The sequence below is a fragment of the Dermochelys coriacea genome, chromosome 3, assembly GCF_009764565.3.
Source record: "Dermochelys coriacea isolate rDerCor1 chromosome 3, rDerCor1.pri.v4, whole genome shotgun sequence".
Classification (NCBI taxonomy): Eukaryota; Metazoa; Chordata; order Testudines; family Dermochelyidae; genus Dermochelys; species Dermochelys coriacea.
The window spans coordinates 165,350,098-165,368,972 of record NC_050070.1 but is presented as its reverse complement, the minus strand read 5'-3'; the positions used below and the strand labels follow the sequence as shown (position 1 = coordinate 165,368,972).

At 41.3% G+C, this 18,875-nt stretch overlaps 1 protein-coding gene across 3 annotated transcripts in view; it reads right to left on the bottom strand.

Annotated features, from left to right (window-relative positions):
• GPATCH2 (G-patch domain containing 2) overlaps positions 1–18,875 on the bottom strand; it is a 181,587-nt gene that overhangs the window by 54,160 nt on the left and 108,552 nt on the right. For all 3 annotated transcript variants that reach the window (XR_006280242.1, XM_038396695.2, XM_043511747.1), the window contains one exon: positions 528–592. Coding sequence is in view for 2 of the 3 variants with exons in the window: in XM_038396695.2 (XP_038252623.1) it covers positions 528–592 (65 nt within the window). In the remaining variant the exon portion in view is untranslated. The remainder of the gene's footprint in view (positions 1–527; positions 593–18,875) is intronic.

Below are 18,875 nucleotides of genomic sequence, written 5' to 3'. Positions count from 1 at the left end.
CTTTCTGCAGAAAGCATATGGAGTGCAACGTCACAGTCAGAATGTACTCAAATAATCAATTCAGGCTTTTGGTTCTTGGAACTTATACGTGAACCAGTTTTCTCACAGGATATCAAATTTAAAAGCGTTAGATATTGTATTTTCCTTATGAAATGTAGTTTGACATTTCTGAACTTCATTGTTATTCTTCTTTGAAGAAAACTATTTCAAATGTCTTTACACAATCTTTTATATTTATTACTTAGCATATCTGTGAACATTTATAACATGGCAACCTTTTAAATATAATTTAGGTATCTGCATAAAAACTTAATAAAAACACATTCACAGCACTCCACATTTTAATTAAAAACCCATAGTAAGCTAAAAGGGTTGTAATATCCTTCGGATATGTCCTATAACTGGGCCAGGGCCCTCTTTTATTCAGTGTTTGTACAGTGTGTATCACAATATGGCTTTGGGCCTCAAATGCTACTGTAATACAAATAATAATAAAAACAGTGACAACCCCCACCACTGGTACTCACTCATTGTGATGAGAATCTTGGGACAGGTGAACAATTTTCTTGTTGCCTGGGCCTGGAGTGGTAATCTAAGAGGGGGAAAAAAAGGAAAAAAAAATAAAATAAAAATGCTACAAGTTCTTGGGCTGTATTACATGTACATTGTATTTTTCCATTGGAAGAACACATACTACCTACCGAGGTAGAAACAGACACAAAATCCAGTAAATACAATTAGTGGTATTTTCAATTTATAACTCAAATACTGAAGTATTTTCATAAGTATCTAAATGATTTAGGAGCCTAATCCCAATTTTCAAAGGTAATTGAGAAGTTTAGCAGCATTGTGGTCAGATTTTCAAATGTGTCTACAGGTCTAATGATGCAAATAGGTGCCTGGTGGGATGTTAATGGAAATTAGGTGCCTAATCTGCTTAGGTGCTTTTGAAAATTTCAAAAGATGCCTATCTGCATCTTTAGGCACCTAAATGCCTTTGACAATAGGATTTAGATGCTTTTGAAAATCCCACCCAGAAGATATTGGGTCTTTAAGAAATATAGAAACACAAAGTTGTGACGTTAGGCTGGGATTTTAAAATGGCTTTTACTCCTTTAGACTACTTTGAAAACCCAGGTCTTAGTCGCCAACACAGATCAAATGCTAATGAAAAGAAAAGTTAAGTAAAATGTACATATAAAATGGTGTATCACTACATTGATGTCATATTCAGTTGTCCCTTCTTTAATCTCAACTGCAATCAAAAAGAAATGAGGATTTTTAAGACGAATTATACATTTACCTTATATACTCCTCTCATGCGGCACAAATAGGCTTCGAAAAGGGTGTGTATATGGAAATATGGCTTAGTGGTATTATGCAATACTACAGCAGAGCAGCCTGCTGCTCTTCTGCAGCACAATCTGCTTGTTATAACTGTTATACATACATATAGGAGGTGAAGTTAGGGGGCGTTAGGAACCACCGGCTGAAGTTGCACACATGCAGAAAGTGAGTGCTGAAGTTACTCTTGTTTGGAGCAACAAGTCCTCTTACAATTACATGCTTTAAAGTCTCCAGCGGATAAAGTCTTACAATCACTAGATGACCAAAGTCAGGACAACAAAAATCAGCTACGCTGCCAGGACTGAAAGCAGACCTGGAAACCACACAAACAAACAGCTGATAAGCACATATTGTCCGGAATCACTGAGGTTTGGGTGTTTTTTTTAACCTATGGATCCTCTGTTTATCCACATTTGACATGTCATCACTCATCAGGAGGATGATACACTGCATTTCCAAAGACAACAAAACACTGAATATTTTATAAAAGCAAGTTTCCTCTACTCTTACACATTTTTAAGCAGAAGGAGAACCAAGGCATCTTAAGGTTCAAGTCTGGAAAATGTTTATAATACCACAGATGCTTTTAGAAAGCTCCACGGGTTCAAAATATTTGTCCACTTCCACAGAAATTTCCTATCTGTAAACTGGGGAATTTCATTATAATGGGAAGAATCTCTCAAACTAATAGAACTTGAAAAGGGCACCTGTTTTACTGGTCAGTGATTATTCAAATGCAACCACATCTAAAACCCGACAACAGGAGACGTAGCAATATTATAACTTGCTACCTCAAAGAAATCTTGTCTGCAAACCAGCATATACAATGGGTAGTTCCAGACACCAATATTTGATATTTAGTCAATTTTAATGGAGTGAAAGCAGACTTGCTTATTCACTTTGTAACAATGAAATTGCAATCAACACTTTCCAACAAACTTCCCTTCTAATGTTACAGGTTTCAGAGTAGCAGCCATGTTAATCTGTATTCGCAAAAAGAAAAAGGAGTACTTGTGGCTTTACTAACTTAGAGACTAACAAATTTATTTGAGCATAAGCTTTCGTGAGCTACAGCTCACTTCATCAGATGCATTCAGTGGATGTTACATTTTATCTTGTAATTTGAGCAAGATACATTATTTGACAAATATGGACTTTGAAACACTAATAAACTAAAACATTTTAAATGTATATGTAATCAGGAAGTTCAAACTGTTACTTGAACATCATCGGTAAACATGTGGCTCAGTTCTAGAGAGTTACATCCTGCATTAATCTCAAAATGAGGTTTTCATGCTATTCCAGTGGGTATCCCTGGAATATAGTAATCCATTTTCTACACTGTGGGTATAAGAAAAGCCGACTATGCCTATGTCATGCTTTGTTAGAGGTTCATGATCACATTATCTCATGGTGGACCTGACACTTTTATTCAGTTTACAGTATGTTCTGTGTACAAGCAACTTATTTCCTTTGCCAGGGTTGCTGACAACCTTTTCCACACTATATTAATCTTGTTTACTGACTTTATCTTGGTACAAATATCAGAAAACTGAACTTTTTATCTCAGGGAGAAAATAAACAACATGTTGACAGAAGCAGAAGCTATTTTCTGGACTAAAATTGGTTGTTTACCTGCAGCCATACTTATGGAAAAATGTTTAAGTCTCCAACTCGCTTGAAATACATAATCCAAAATTTAATAAACATGGAAATTTCAAGAAAATCCACCTGATAAGATAGTTTTATACCTGACAGTTTAACAAAGAAATATGATTTGTAACTAATTTATACTGAATATAAAAGTGCTCTCACTCTAGTTACAATTCATCAGAAAGTATATTGCTTAGGTTTCTCCTAATATCAAAGGTGACGTCAGTTACTAAATAACCACAGAGGATTTATGAAATTAAATGTACAATACACACACATACATGGGTATGTATGCTATACTGATTATTATAATGTATAATAATTATATATTAAATTTAGATTTGCAACACTGCCCTCCTTTGTGAGAAACAACACACTGATAGTGGGCAACAGTCTAAGGCCGATGTTAGCAATAACAGATATGGATGTCTTCTGAATCTTCCAATAAAGAAGCCAATTGCCTTCTGTGTCTTGCTCTAGGAAGGAGTCAGTTGGAAGAACACTATGAGCAAGATGAATGCTTAGTCAACTGGTTAGCTCCTGTGTCGATTAGAAGACATTGTGGGTGTTGTCTACAGCTGTTTCTATGTACTGAATTCCCGATGCTCAGAAGGAAATACAAGAAGATAGTAAAACTAATAGTGACCATCTCCAGTGGCAATAGTAGTAAGCATAAATATAGCTTTCAAACATTGACACACACAGTCTTAGTAGTATAAATGTTTTAGGGACATAAGTTTGGAATGACCATCTAACTCCTGTATGAGTTAAGAGCATATTGAAGAAATAACTAAATTTTATAAACCAACAAATATTATGTATGCAATTTTTGCCACACACTTTACAGAAAAGTCTATTTTTAGACATTTACCATAGTTAAAAAAAATAACCAGTTTCAAATGGGTTATGGCATTTGGTCATTGTCTTGATGGTCCAGGAGATAAAGGAACTTAAACATGTCATTAGCCCATGACTGAATGTTGATCGTACTGGAATTTTAGATAACTGTAATTGTAATGAAAGAGGAAAATATATCTAATTATTCCCCCCCCACCCCAGTTAAGAATGGCAGCTTTCTGAAAGCTGATTAAATATATGAATGTCAGGTGTAGTTCTACAGAGTACAAATAACCAGAAGCGATGAATTAGACGGCAGAGTACAACTCAGGATGTCAAAAGTGCAAAATAAATGCAATGAAATAAACTGCACAGAGCACAGGTAATGACATGGGTGTAACAGTGGACTACAGCTCTTTGCACTCTACGACTCATCTTTGCATTCGCTTGGTCCTAGTGCTTGCCAATCCATCTACACACAGCCTATGGGCTTCTGTAATTTATACCAGCTGCTAATAGCTCCAAGGGGCTGAAATCACATCTGAAGATCAGTAAGGTCTAGGGATATCCTGGCCACTCTTCCTTTCTTCTTCTTCTTCTACTACAGCAACAGGGAGAGGCATGATGTAACCCTGGTGCATGCAGATGCATCAGACAGATCCAAACCAGCCTACAGGTAAATTCTATGTATGAACTAACCCTCTAGCCTGATAGATATTAAATCTTCCCAGTGCTTCTGCAGAAATCTTTCCATAAACTGAGATAACTTGTCTGAGTAGAGTAGATTTAGCCAGAAGCAGCCTGGTGGTAGGCAATGAGTATCTACAGATTGGCAGAGGAGTAGACTTCTCTGATGAAGAAATCCAGCCTCAGGGTCCTTTTCCATTGGGGTTGCTGCAGGAGGCCCTTGCTGCTTGGCATTTTCCTGAACAGCTGCTACTACAAGTGACCCTGGTACCGGATGCAAATAAAAGTGCTTGAAGCCTTTGGGAGGAACTTGATACTGTCGAGCTGCCAGCTTGGAAGTTGCAGGTATTAATACTAGAGTCTTCCACGAGTCTTTTACAGGCTCTAACAATCACCTGTTAATAGACATGGGGAGTGTACCAGTCATGGAAGGGTGCAGAATGTCTAGCATCTTGTGCATGCCTTCTATTGCAGTACTTCCAGCGAGGAGTCTGTGCGTTTCAGCATATCTTGGAACATCGTGAAGTCATCTGTCAGACAAGGTGTAAAGGGATTAACTTTCTCATTGAGAATATGATGAAATGGTCTCTGGGATCAGTTGTTTCTCTACTTGTCTGTTGATACTCCTCATTATTAGGGGAAGGAGGATCTAACTCTAGAATGGAAGGGGGAAGAGGATGTAGTCTTGCAGGCACATGGCTGCATATCCCAGGGCTCCAAGTAGGGCCATGACTGATAAGCAGATGGATACTGGACTGGTGGACACACAGGAGGGTACAGGAGGCCTGTTCCAGGTGAGACTCATGCCTTCTGTTCAAAAAGTAGTCTCTGGAGTCCCTCACACGGAGGAAAAGGGAGATAGACAGGAAATGAGTTTTATTATGTCCCGATGGAAAAGATGAAAAGGAACACGTCTCCTCCAGTTGTGGAGCCACTCTTTCTAGTGTGGCAGGGAACTCCTGCATCCCTTCTACCTAGGCAGGGAAAGCAAGTGTCTCAACTGCAGTAGAATACAACTTACTGATATGAAAATATTTTTGGATCTCAAAGATGATTTTGTGTTACTGTTGAAAGAACAGAACCTATTTTAGTGACAGGAAGTCCATCTTATTTTTTAGATAATACTGGGGAAATATCTGAAAGCTACATTCTTATTTTAAAATTATATTGTTTATAAACATTCCATATAGCATGCAGTTAACTATATCCTAAATAATTATTTTTCATCTTGTCAGAGACCAGATATAACAAAAGGTAATTTTTGCTAGAGAAATGCATTTCAAGACTTTTTGTTTTTTTAATAGCCATTGATTTGAATTGCTTACTTTAGCCATCATGTTAGTACAGTGCATATGCTACAAAACATTAGGAAAGTTTTACTGAACCTTAGCTACTCGAGACACTAACCAATTTTCTAAAGGGAAGAACTTGGCCTATTTTCCTCCTTACAAGCCACCTGGCATAAATCTACGTTACAGATTAACTGGTATGTAAAAATTCATTTTAATAAGTAAAGCAAATCCAGCTTCAGAAGTACCAAAAAAACCCTTCAAATACATAAATGTATAGTAGTTTTCGTATGCCAATAGCATCAAACATTTGAATTGAAACATTTGTTAAAAAGAAAAGAACAAAAAAAAAACAAAAACTGTTTTCAGGCTTAAGACGAAGTTGCAGCCCAAAACAAAAATGTTATGATTTAAGTTATAAGCCTCAGAAAATAAGGATTTATAATGGAAACTGACACAAACTGAACGGTAGCACCAAAATGGTGCTTCCTTCATTCACAAGGTCTGTAATTGCCAATTTATAGGAAATTCAGCCAAATGACATCAAGAAAAGAAATAAAGCATCTATACTTTGAAGTTTATTACCCTTGTTAAAAGCAATTTCTTATTATTTTTATCACCCATTTATTATCACCAATTTTATTCCCTTCCTTACTAGAAGGGTAGGAGAACAGCTGCCTTTGCATCTGACTTCACTGCTTTTTCATGATTAACTGGCATGGGTAGCATATTATAGAAAGATGTATCTAAGTACGGTTCCCACCTGCACATCTTCTACTTCCTTCTCCTGAGATCCAAAAAACTTCATGACCAGACTGTCATGATTAGAGTTATATTATATTATAATAAATTAAGAGATGAAATAAAAAAATGTTCAAGAGATAAACATGAACTTTCATTGGTGGCTGTCAAGAACTCTAAGACAATATTACATCCACAGTATTTGTTTAAATAGTTACAATGCTTACACAGGTTTCAGAGTAGCAGCAGTGTTAGTCTGTATTCGCAAAAAGAAAAGAAGTACTTGTGGCACCTTAGAGACTAACAAATTTATTTGAGCGTAAGCTTTCGTGAGCTACAGCTCACTTGCATCCGATGAAGTGAGCTGTAGCTCACGAAAGCTTACGCTCAAATAAATTTGTTAGTCTCTAACGTGCCACAAGTACTCCCATGCTCACACAGTTCCCCCATCTCCCTGGTTTGATTTCTTTATTACATTTTTATTCACCCTCCAAATGCTCTCTTGCTCCAGTGCCCACAATGACAAACACTTCAGGTGGCAGATTGCCATCCCAGAGAATGGCCTCTCTATTGTATAACCCACTGTTCTAGCTCAGTGATGCTCGGTCAATCAAACCCCACTCCCTCAAGGCTTTATGTCTCCATAGTGCAACTGCTCTACCAGTGACTCCTTGCCAGTTTGTCAAGACCCAGAAGTTAGCTGCTACTCTTTTTATGATTCTTAATCTGACTGTTTTACTTGGAAGTAAACAGCAATTTTAAAATGTGGCAGGCTCTATCTGACTGCCCCCTAGTGAGTTCAGACATTATGCCAGTAAAATGTACATAAATGATAAGGGAAGGAAATCAGCTCAAGAGAAACGGGTCAAAAACCATGGACACAAATCTTAGCCCAAACAGACAAAGAAACAAACAACATCCCAGTAGACGGTTTACTGTTTTGTTTCCATTAAAAACAAACAAACTAAAAAAACTCTCAACCTTACCTCTGTGGATAAAATGATACACATTATAGCAATTATTTCCCCCCCTTTGGTGTGAAAAACTAAAACCAAACAAAAATCTTCCAGTGACTTAACAGATGGTACACATTTTTTTTAAGTTTCATTTCAGACAACTTATCAAAATATCCCCTTTATATATGATTCTCATTTGAAAGATTAACAAAATTTAACTATCTGAGACTGAAGAAAAGCCACCTGTAATCATCTAAATGTTACACAAAAGAACAGCTAAAGTATTTTAAATTTCAGTTCTAAAAGTAAAGAAAAAGCAGGCTTTTGTAAATTTGTTTTACTACATTTTGTCTTCACTGAATTTAAGATCTACCCAAGTAGGAAAGGTATATTATGAAATTAAAACAAACAGATTTTTTATAGAAAGTCATGGGTTTGAGTATTCTTTGAGCAGCACTGGACAGTTATGGAGAACATGATGAAACATGTTTTACTCTTGATTTTTGCTCAGGACTTTTTTGGAGTCAGAGTTTTCAATATAGAGAACGAAGGGAGGAAATGAACTAATGTAGTCACAGAGAAAACCAGAGTTACGGAAAGGAATGAGCATGTGAAAAAGTTGAATGAAGAAAGAAATTCTTTTGTATTATTGAACAGGTGAGACAGAATAAACCATGTGCATGCATTGTAAACAGCAAACCCAGGACCATATCTGGGCTTTACATACATGAACAATTGAGAATCTAAAACAAGAATGTGGTCCAGTGAATATGCTAATAGAATAAATGACTAAACTGCATCTCAGATAATGTAAATCAAATTTTACCAGAACTACAAATTAAGTGACAAATTTAATTTAACTATTTTGCCACCCAATTCAAAAACAATAAAATGCACCAAAAATCATATTTACAACTATATTTCAGCTTTAAGCAAAATGGGTTTACCAATGAAGACGAAATTCCTAACAAGAATGAAGGGAGTTCTGTGGTTTGTTTTATTGACATCCCATCCTCATCAATAAATAGGACATGGTGAGGATGTGTGTTTGAGGCACTATTGTATGCCACCACTGGACAAGAGGCAGCTTTGAGCACACTGCAATGGGAAGAAATTGATTGTAGTTAAGTTAATCAAAATCATTGCCTTGAAAATGGAAACCAGGGAAGTTGTTTTACCATTCAAGCCATTTTCTGTTAAAGAGATACATTGGCAACAAATTCTCAGGACAGCATAAAAATCATGCTAGCGCATAGAATTACCCTTCCAGTATGGGTTGCCTCTCCTACTTAGGAGCTAATTCACATAACTATGTGCTAGAAAAAAAGACAGCCCTTATTGTAGCTGCCTGTACTATTCTAGGTGTATGAATGAAGCATTGGGTGAAATTTTCTAGTATTGTTGCTGTCATGCACAAGAAAAATACTTTAATAAAAATGAATTAAACAAATTAAAAGATTCCTTAAAGTTTAAAAAGTGAATTGTCAATTGCTGATGTTCATACTATGATACACACAGAAATAATCCTTGTTAGCGATTTTCGCTGTTCACTTAGAAATCAATATATTTTTAGATTGAAGTCCTGATCCCAGTGAAGTCACTGGGAGTTTGGCTATTGACATCAGTAGAGCTTGGAAAACAACTAGTGCATTAGAATGAGGATGTTTTTCACTTGACAAATTCACATTAAGCTACCAACATGCTAATACAAAGAGAAGAAGGATGGTACAGTGGTTAGGACATCAGCCTGAGACTCAGGTAGCAGGGATTCATTTCCAGCTCTGCCACAGACGTCCTGTTGACCTTGAGTAAATCACATAGATTATGTCTACACTGAAGTGCAGAGCATGCTTCTCAGCATTGGTAGACAGACATGCATTAGCTTTGCTTCAGCTAGACCACTAAAAAAAACAAACCAGTTACCTACCTTTCATAACTATTGTTCTTCGAGATGTGCTGCTCAAGTCCATTCCATTCTAGGTGTATGCGCGCCCATGTGCACAGTTGTTGGAGACTTTTGCTTTAGCAGTGTCCGTAGAGCAGGCTGTGGCACACTCTGGAGTGCCATGCTCATGAGCAATATATCAGGTGCCGCTGGCCCTATGCCCTCTTGGTTCCTTCTTGTCGGCAATTCCAACAGAGGGGGAGGAGGGCGGGTAATGGAATGGATATGAGCAACACATCTCAAAGAACAAACAGTTATGAAAAGTAGGTAACCAGTTTTCTTCTTTGAGCGCATGCTCATGTCGATTCCATTCTAGGTGACGTACAAGCAGTACCTATGGAGATGGGTTTGGAGTTCACCACTTGGTGGTTTGCAGTACTGCTCTACCGAAGCCAGCATCATCCCGGGCCTGCTGGGTAAGCACATAGTGGGATATAAAAGTGTGGACAGATGACCAGGTGGCCACTCTACAGATGTCCTGTATAGGAACTTGGGCCAAAAAGGCTGCTGAAGAGACCTGCACCTTGGTAGAGCGGGTGGTAACAATCGCTGTAGACAGCACCTTTGCTTGATCATAGCAGAAGCGAATGAAGGCCGTGATCCAGGAGGAAATTCTCTGAACGGAAACAGGGTGACCTTTCATCCTGTCGGCTATAGCGATGAATAACTGCATTGACTTATGAATGGCTTGGTCCTTTCAATGTAGAAGGCCAGAGCCCTCCTGACGTCCAGGGCATGTAGCCTATGAGCCTCCTCAGACTTATGTGGCTTCGGAAAGAAGACTGGTAAGTAAATGTCCTGGCTCAAATGAAACAGACTACCTTGGGAAGGAAGGCCAAAGGCAGTCTTAGCTGGACCTTGTCCTTGTAGGACAGACTGTGTAAGGCAGCTTCGAGTGAGTGCCCAAATCTCGGATACCCCATGGGCCACCATTACCATGGCGTTCCAGGAGAAGAGAAAGGGGGAGCAGGAAGCCAGCAGCTCAAAGGGAGGATCTGCGAGCTGCGACAGCAACAGATTTAAGTCCCATGGAGGGACGGGGTCCCTGACGTGCAGGTTGAGGCGCTCTAGGCCCTTAAGGAATCTGGCTGTGATATCCTGAGTAAAAAACAACCTGCCCTCGAACAGCGGGTGGAAGGCTGAGATGACCGCCAGATGGACCTCGATCAATGAGAGAGACAAGCCCTGGAGCTTGAGGTGAAGGAGGTGGTCCAGCATAAGCTGCAGCAAAGCCTGCTTGGGATGAACACCTTGTCTGCAATCCAGCAGGTGAATAGTTTCCACTTGACCAGGTAGGTCGCCCTGGTGGAGGGCTTCTTACTGCCCAACAGGACTCATTGGACCTCAGACAAGCACTGCCGTTCTTGCGCATTTAGCCACGCAACAGCCAAGTCATCAGGTGAAGCACTGCCAGGTTTGGGTGCAGGATATTGCCATGGTTCTGGGAAATAGATCTGCCCTGAGTGGCATCCTGAATGGGTCACCACCAAGAAGTCCAGCAGGGTGTTGAACCAATGATGTTGCGGCCATGCTGACAATATGAGGACGATCTTCGCCCTGACCTGCTTGATTTTCATGGGGATCCTGGGCAGCAATGGCACCATGGCCATGTTGTCCGTTAGGACCTGAACCGCCCTGCCTTGTATGCGAGTTCGAAAGGCTTGGTGGGTTAGGCAAATCGACCTGAGTTCCCTGACGTTGATGGGCAGGGACAAATCGAGACTGGACCACCAGCTTTGAGTACTGAGATTGGCCAAGTGGCTCCCCAACCCTGATCCAAAGCGTAGGAGATAAGCATCATCAACGAGACCGGGGCCACGAATCAAACTCCCTGCAGCACCAAACAGGATCTTGCCACTAGGTAAGGGACGACTTCACACTGTCCGGAATCCTGAGCACCCAGTCGATACCGTGCCCGTTGGGTACATAGACCTATGCCAGCCATGCCTGTAGGGGCCCGAGGCGGAATCATGTGTGCAGTCTCAGGCACACGTGGGCGGTGGTGAGCGGGTGGGCACACAGAGATGAGATGAGGTCCACCATGGCTCGGAACTGAGTCATGGGGAGGAAGGCTCTGGACCGAGTGGAGTTAAGTATCACCCCAATGAACTTTCTGTGCATTGCACTGGAGTGAGGGTTGACTTTTTGTCGTTTATTATTAGGTCCAGGTCACGGCAGGTGGAACAGACCAGAGCGAGATGCCTCCGCATCTGAGCTGAGGACCCTTATCAACCAGTCGTCGAGGTACGGGTAGATTTGGAAGCCCCACACGTCGCAGATAAGCATCCACTGGTGCTATACACTTGGTGAACACTCTCGGACCTGACGGGAGAGCAAAGGGAATAGCTGTGAACTGGAAATGGTGCTGGCCCAAGGTGAAACTGAGGAAGCACCGGTGCCCCAGGAATATGGAAATATGGACGTACGTGTCCTTTAAATCGAGGGCTGCATACCAGTCTCCTGGATCCAAGGAAGGGATGATGGAGGTCAGGGAGACCCTACGAAACTTCAACTTTTTCAGAGATTTGTTGAGGCAACGCAGGTTTAGAATAGGTCTGGGGCCCTCTTTTGCCTTCGGAATGAGGAAGTAGTGGGAGTAAAATCCTCTTCCTTCATGCCTTGCAGAACCTCTTCCACTTCCCCTTGGCGCAGGAGGTTTTCGACCTCCTGCATGAGGAGTTGCTCATGAGAAGGGTCCTGAAGAGGGACGGGGAAGGGTTGGTCGATTACAAATTGCAGGATATAGCCTGACGAGACAGTGTCAAGCACCCAGCAGTCTGAGGTTATATGGGACCAGGCCGACCAGAAAGGGCGGAGGTGGTTGAGGAAGACGGGGAACGGATCCGATGTAGTGACTGGGGCGTAGTCCTCTGGCATACCCTCAAAACAACTGCTTTTGGCTGCACAGGTCCCTGGAAGGACCAGGCTGGGCAGTAGACAAGACGACAACTGGTGGTGTCGCTTAATATCCCTGTCTTTGTCCTTCTTTTTGTAGGGACTGGATCGAGGGGTACCCCAAGACCTCGATGATTGTGGAGGCGGCAGAACGGCTTTCTGGGCTGCTGAGGAGTATGTATACTCCAATGAGCAGAGGATGACCCGGGAGTTTTTAAGGCTGTGGAGTCTAGCATAGTTAGCTCCAAGAAGAGCCCTGTTCCCTCGAAAGGTAGGTTCTGGAGGATGGATTGTATCTCCTGGGATAGCCCGTAGATCTGTAACCAGGAACTACACCTCGTGGCTATCGCAGAGGCGACCACCCTGGACGCAGAGTCTGTGGCATCCTAGGCTATCTGGAGGACATCCCTGGCTACTGTCTTGCCTTCGTCTATCAGAATGGCGAACCCCTGCTCTCTTTGAACTTGCTGACAGAGTCCTAGAGGTTAAAATTGTATCTGCCAAGTAGGACCTGATGATCAGACCCCCTAAACTAGAGGCTTGCTGTTGAATACATTTTTCTGCCAATTAAGTCCAGCCTCTTGGCTTCTTTGTTTCTGGGGGGTGCCACTTGCCTGTCCCTTTTGTTGACAGCGAACACAACCAGGGACCCTGGAGGAGGGTGCATGTATAAGTATTCTAACCCCTTTGCAGGGACATAGTACTTCTTTACCGCCTTCTTGGATGTGGGCGGAATGGAAGATGGGATCTGCCAGACAACTTGGCGATTTTTAGGACCCCGGGTGAACGGGCAGTGAGACCCGGGCTGGGGCAAGGGGCAGAGGAGGGAATATAGACTGAGGAGGGAATGACATTGAAGAGGTCATTGGGCTCCTCACCTAGCTCCTAGACCTCCAAGTTCAGGTGGCGGCCCTGCCACCGCTTCGTCCGGGGACAACGAAGATGACTGCACCGCCAGAGGCTGGTGGGTATCCCCTCGCTGCATCGGGGACTGCTCAGCAGCTGCCGGGGCCTCTGCAGAGTCACCACACTGGATTTGGCCTTTGTTCCAAAACCGGTGCTGGCTGCGCCAGGGTTAGCTTGTCCAATGTAGCCTGGGAGGAGCAGTGGGAGTACAGTGCCAGCATAACAGGCACCCCCACAGGTTCCAGTACTGCCACTGGGTGGGCCATTTACCTTGACCCCAAGCCAGTGCTGCAGGCACCTTGGCTGGTTCCTGGCTGGAGATGACTTGCCTGGTACAGGAGATGGGTTGAACTGTCCATCTGACCCGGACCATTGCCCTTTTGGTGAACAGGGCGGTGCCGTGGAAGCCTGAGTCTGTTGACTTACTCTTGTCAGTGACTGGTACCAGGGAAGGTGAGGGCTGATGCATACCCGAAGAACTGTACCGGGGCCCTGGCAACCAGTGCCCCAGCAACTGGTGCTGTGACCAGAAACGGTCTTGTGTAGGAGGGGACCAACGCCTGGGAGAACTGCAAGGCCACGGCAACCAGCGCCTTGGCAATCTCTGTCGGGAGGACTGTCGGTACCAAGAGTAGGGGGATCAGCCTTGGACTTGTGTATTGTAAGCGGAAACCACAGCGTCAGAGATCTGGGCCTCTTGGCTGGAGACCGGGGTTGTGATACAGGGTCCTTGGCCATGGCGAAGGTGAACGATGCCTGTGGTCAGGGGGTGTTCCACTTTCTTTCGGGGTGGTCTCATCACCGGTTTAGTCATCTGAGCTGGTGTCTTGGCAGGATCCACCATGCGCCCAGGCACCTTCGCTGCTGGTTGGCCTAACTGTTCTTTGTGCAGCCGAGGCAGGTCCAGAGGTCACAGCCCTGTGATGGGCCAAGACCCCCTACTGCTCCCCAGAGTTGGGTCCCTGACTGGGCTAGGGGGTCCAACCACAGCGGTACCCCCGAGAGCCTCCGTTGTGGGCACGAGGCCTAACTCAGGTCCTTTGCCTGAAGTTCCCTTACATGGTGCCTGCGGACCAGACAACTTAGACCACTTTTTCGGTACCAGCAAGGGAGAACAGAACCCTGAGCTGGAGGTGCACTGTGTGCTGATGCCTAAGTACCGGGCACGGAGCCCTCACACTCTGATGCTGGACGCAGAGCAGTCTCCATAAGGAGGGCCCTTAATCAAATGTCCCGCTCTTTTTGAGTTTGGGGGCGAAAATTTTTGCAGATCCAGCACTTGTCTTTTCTATGGGATTCCCCCAGGCACTTCAGACAACTCTTGCGAGGGTCACTGATTGGCATCAGCCAGCTGCACACACAACACAGCTTAAGCCTGGAGAGTGGGGCGTGCCTCACTCCAGGACAAAGTCCCAGCCGGGACTCTACTACCAAAACTCTTAACAGTTAACAAATCACTGACTAAATAAATAACAAAGGAGAATGATCAGTGAAGAACTGATAATGCTCTTGCTAAGCAAGACCAGGTGCTCCAACCAACCATCCTGCGTGGTAAGAAGGAACTGAGAGGGCATAGGGCCAGCTGTGCCTGATATACCACCGCATGAGCATGGCACGCCAGAGGGTGCCACAGCCAGCCCTATGGATACCACTAAGGCAAAGGTCTCCAACAACTGTGCACATGGGCACGCATACACCTAGAATGGAATCAACATGAGCAAGCACTCAAAGAAGAATATAGTGGAGGTAGCACACCTGAATACAATCCTACTCAGACTCTCTGGATGCTTACTCAGGTAGCCAGGCCAACCCAACCCCTAACCTGAGCTACCCCCAGCTATACGGCTATTTTTAGTGCCCTAGCTCAAGCAAAGCTAATGCCTGTCTATCTACCAATACTGGAGCTGCAGCATAGACATACACAATCTCTCGGGGCCAGCCTAGACTAAATGGCACCCCAGGCGAGGATAGTCTTCAGCGGCTCCTCTCTTCCATTTGTTAAACTTCTGAATATCTTATTTTTTATTGCATTTGTATTGGAAACTGACAGTATTAAAATTAAATTAAAAGGGAGAGTAAGTCAAACATTACATGTTAGGCATGGCAAAAGTAGCAACAGTATTTCTTTTATATTGTTGCGTAGATAGGGGTCCGATAGATATTGCTGGCATCTCATTAAATAGGTCTTTTATAAATTGCTACATACACACGTCAAGTCTTAAAACACAAGTACACTTTCACAATTACACAATAAAACAAGGTTCACAAAAAAGAGCTCTCATTTCACTACAGTTCATTCTTATATCTTACTGACTGACTGGCAATGCCACGCTCCTTTTATACCTGCGAAGGCACGGCTGACAACATTCTCGGAGGATTGAGGAAAATGTAGTTCTCTGAAATTCTGGAAGGTCCTATGAGATTCTACAAAGGTCCAAAACATTCTAGGAGGTTAGTGAAAAATGAATCCACCTACAAAATACCTGAAACATTTTACTTCAAACATTCTATTTTCCCTTTTGTCGGTAATAACAAAAACAACACTCTGAGCTCAGCAGCCCCCTAAGTGGTCTCCTGGGTTGCCTGCCCCTAAATTTGGCCCTGCACTCTCTCTCTCTCTGCCTTAGTTCCCCTTCTGTTAAAAAAAAAAAATGGAACAGACTTCCCTACTTCACTGGAGTATTACAAGGACAAATATATTGAAGATCCCGAGGCATCCAGGTACTACATTGGTGGGATGGCATTTAAGTACATTAGATAGATACATTTAAAAAAAACCCTTTTTGGCCGAAGTGAAATGTACATTTTTAAAAAGTGGCAGTTTTTCATTTCTATATGATTTCTCATAGGAAAGAAAAAAATAATAATTGTATTCAGGGTCCAATCCTGCAAACATTCAAGACATGAATAGCTCTACTCATGTGAGCAGAATTACTCATGAGCAGAAGTGGGCGTACATTATGATTATTTATTCTAGTGAAAGCTTAACAAAATGGGATTAAAAATATATTTTTTTTCAGTTCAGGGTCCAGCTTTTAGTAGCAAGCTGTGAGTGGCCTCTACTGGCTGACCGAAGGCTACATAAGTCACTAAGCTCTTCTTATGTATTATGACTGCAGCATCATTAGGTGTCCGAGGAAATATTAATGTAAAGAATATAGTCTACAATGCAATATAAAACAGCACATACAGTGACTAAGTTTAAAAGACAGAGATTACTGAAGCTGTGAAAGCAAAATATCTGTACAATACTGAAAATAATTAACTGAAGTGTTTGCATAAAGAAACTATTTTTGTTTGGAAATCTCAAAATATATACTGTAAATAAATGTAGTAGTCTATTTTCCTATCATTGAGCAGGGAATTTAATAGGGTAAATTGAAATTAGCTCTAATGGTAGTTACACACACCAATCCTAAATACTTTGAAACTTTAATAGTCTGTTTACATGTAGAGACTAAGTTATTTCAGTTACTCATATCAACATCCTTTTATATTGTTTCTGAAAAGTATAATAAAGAAAACGTGGTGTGAAACCAGAAACACAACAATTCAAATGACCTTTTTACTCGTCCCTTTCACAAACAAGTACAATAATCAGTACTTTTTTCATTTTCAAAATGATACACAGTAAATTTCAAAGTGCTTTAAGTATCTATAAACCAGCAATGAAAAGAAGTTTGATTTATATTGGTGTGAATCTACATTCACCATGTTTGACAGAAAAACAACCTAAAATTTGCTTCAACTATAACAATCATATATAATTTACAAATTCCTTATTTTGTTAACTACTATAAAAAGCTAATTTTACAAGATGAAGGAATTGGTTATAATACAATTTTAATATGATAGAGTCTAAGCTGCCTATAGCACAGTTTATTATAAATGTTATCAGTTTATTCTGTAATAGTAATTAAACCGCTAATATACAAAGAAACTTTTTTAAAAGAAAAAAGCTAAGACCACTAGGGAAAAAGTGATTTTCTACTTAGCCTTTTTTTCAGTATAGGATTATGTACCTGATTTTACCATTCCCCCTCATTTTAATTGCACCCTATTAAAAAGGATTACTGTCAAACATAAATGACTAATTTTGGCAAAAGGCGACTGCCTTCATAAGTAGTATTATTATGCCCACATGTAACACAGTATTCCATGATATTTCCCATCTTATTTCAGAATTCGACCTCATTTCAGAATTCAGTCCCATTATCTTGTCTGCTCACAATTGTTCACAGGGTTATCTAGCTGACATGTAAGATAACCCTCCATCTCACCAGACACCACTGGGATATGACATGCTGACCCACAGTAAGCCCTGATTATTAGACTGAAATACATACCATATAAATGGAACTTCCAGCCAAAGAATTTGTTTTAAATCTTTTCATCTTACACATTAAAAATCATTTTAAATGTGCTGTCACGAGTGCCATTAATCGTATCAGAAAATAATGATCTTAATGTTATACATTTCAATAGTTTACCAGCTGACATGAAAATTCACATCAATGTAAACAAAAAGTTTACAAGTGCAAGTAGTTGTGTTTTTTCTTAAAAAACTCACCCTGATAGTCTAAAATATAGTTTAGATTTAAATATCAAACTAATTAACCACAAATTGCCAATGGTAGGCGACAAAGAACACACTCCTGACATTGTTTAGTATTGTAGTGAAGAACACAAGCTTATTATTTAACACAAAACCTGTCAGCGGCAGGTGGAAGCAGAAGGAAGCCCCTTTTGCCTGCCACACCCTTTCTATGAGTAGTGCTGGTGACCACTGGTCCACTTCCAGTACTTGAGAAATCAGCTAGGATTGGCAGCCATACGTAAGGGCAAACACCACTGGTTTGATGCAATCATCACTTTTCCCTAAAATCCTCAGCTTTCCCCCTTCAGGTGAAGTGGCATTACCCATTGCTACATCCCCTACAATTCTACACAATCCTGAAAGCTTGTGCCATTTAGAAATATTTTCAGTTGAAAACCAACATATACTATTGAATACTATAAATGAAATCCATCTAGAGATACCATCACAGAATATTCATCAACAAAAAATGAGTAATCAAAACCCAGTTGTTTTTGGAACAATTATACTGGCAGGTAGATACAGTGGATGTTAGATGTCATCTAGGACTTACACATGTAAAAGAAAAAAAACACAACATGTTCAACATTTGGTTAGGAAAGTTACTTTGAGTAAATCTCAAGATAAAGATTTAGTTTATAAATCATGTTGAGATGCAACAACCCAAATGAAACTTGCATATTCTATACTCCCAAAGAAAGTACAGACTCTCCTCCTTTCTGTTGGAAATCTTCAGTAGTATTGGTTATAACAAAGCAAAATTTGCTCATCTCAGATGAAATTCATGACTGCACAAGTCCTTTAACTGTATTTTGTGGGCTCATGTGGAACTTTGCAGCTTTTAACCATCTTAATTTTTAAAACATTCCAATTTTTAAGTAGTTTACATTTAACATGATACTGTACTATATTTGGTTTTTTGGGTCTCTGCTGCTGCCTGATTGCATACTTCTGGTTCCAAAAGAGGTGTGTGGTTGACCCATCAGTTCGTAACTCTGATGTTAGTAACTCTGAGGTTCTAC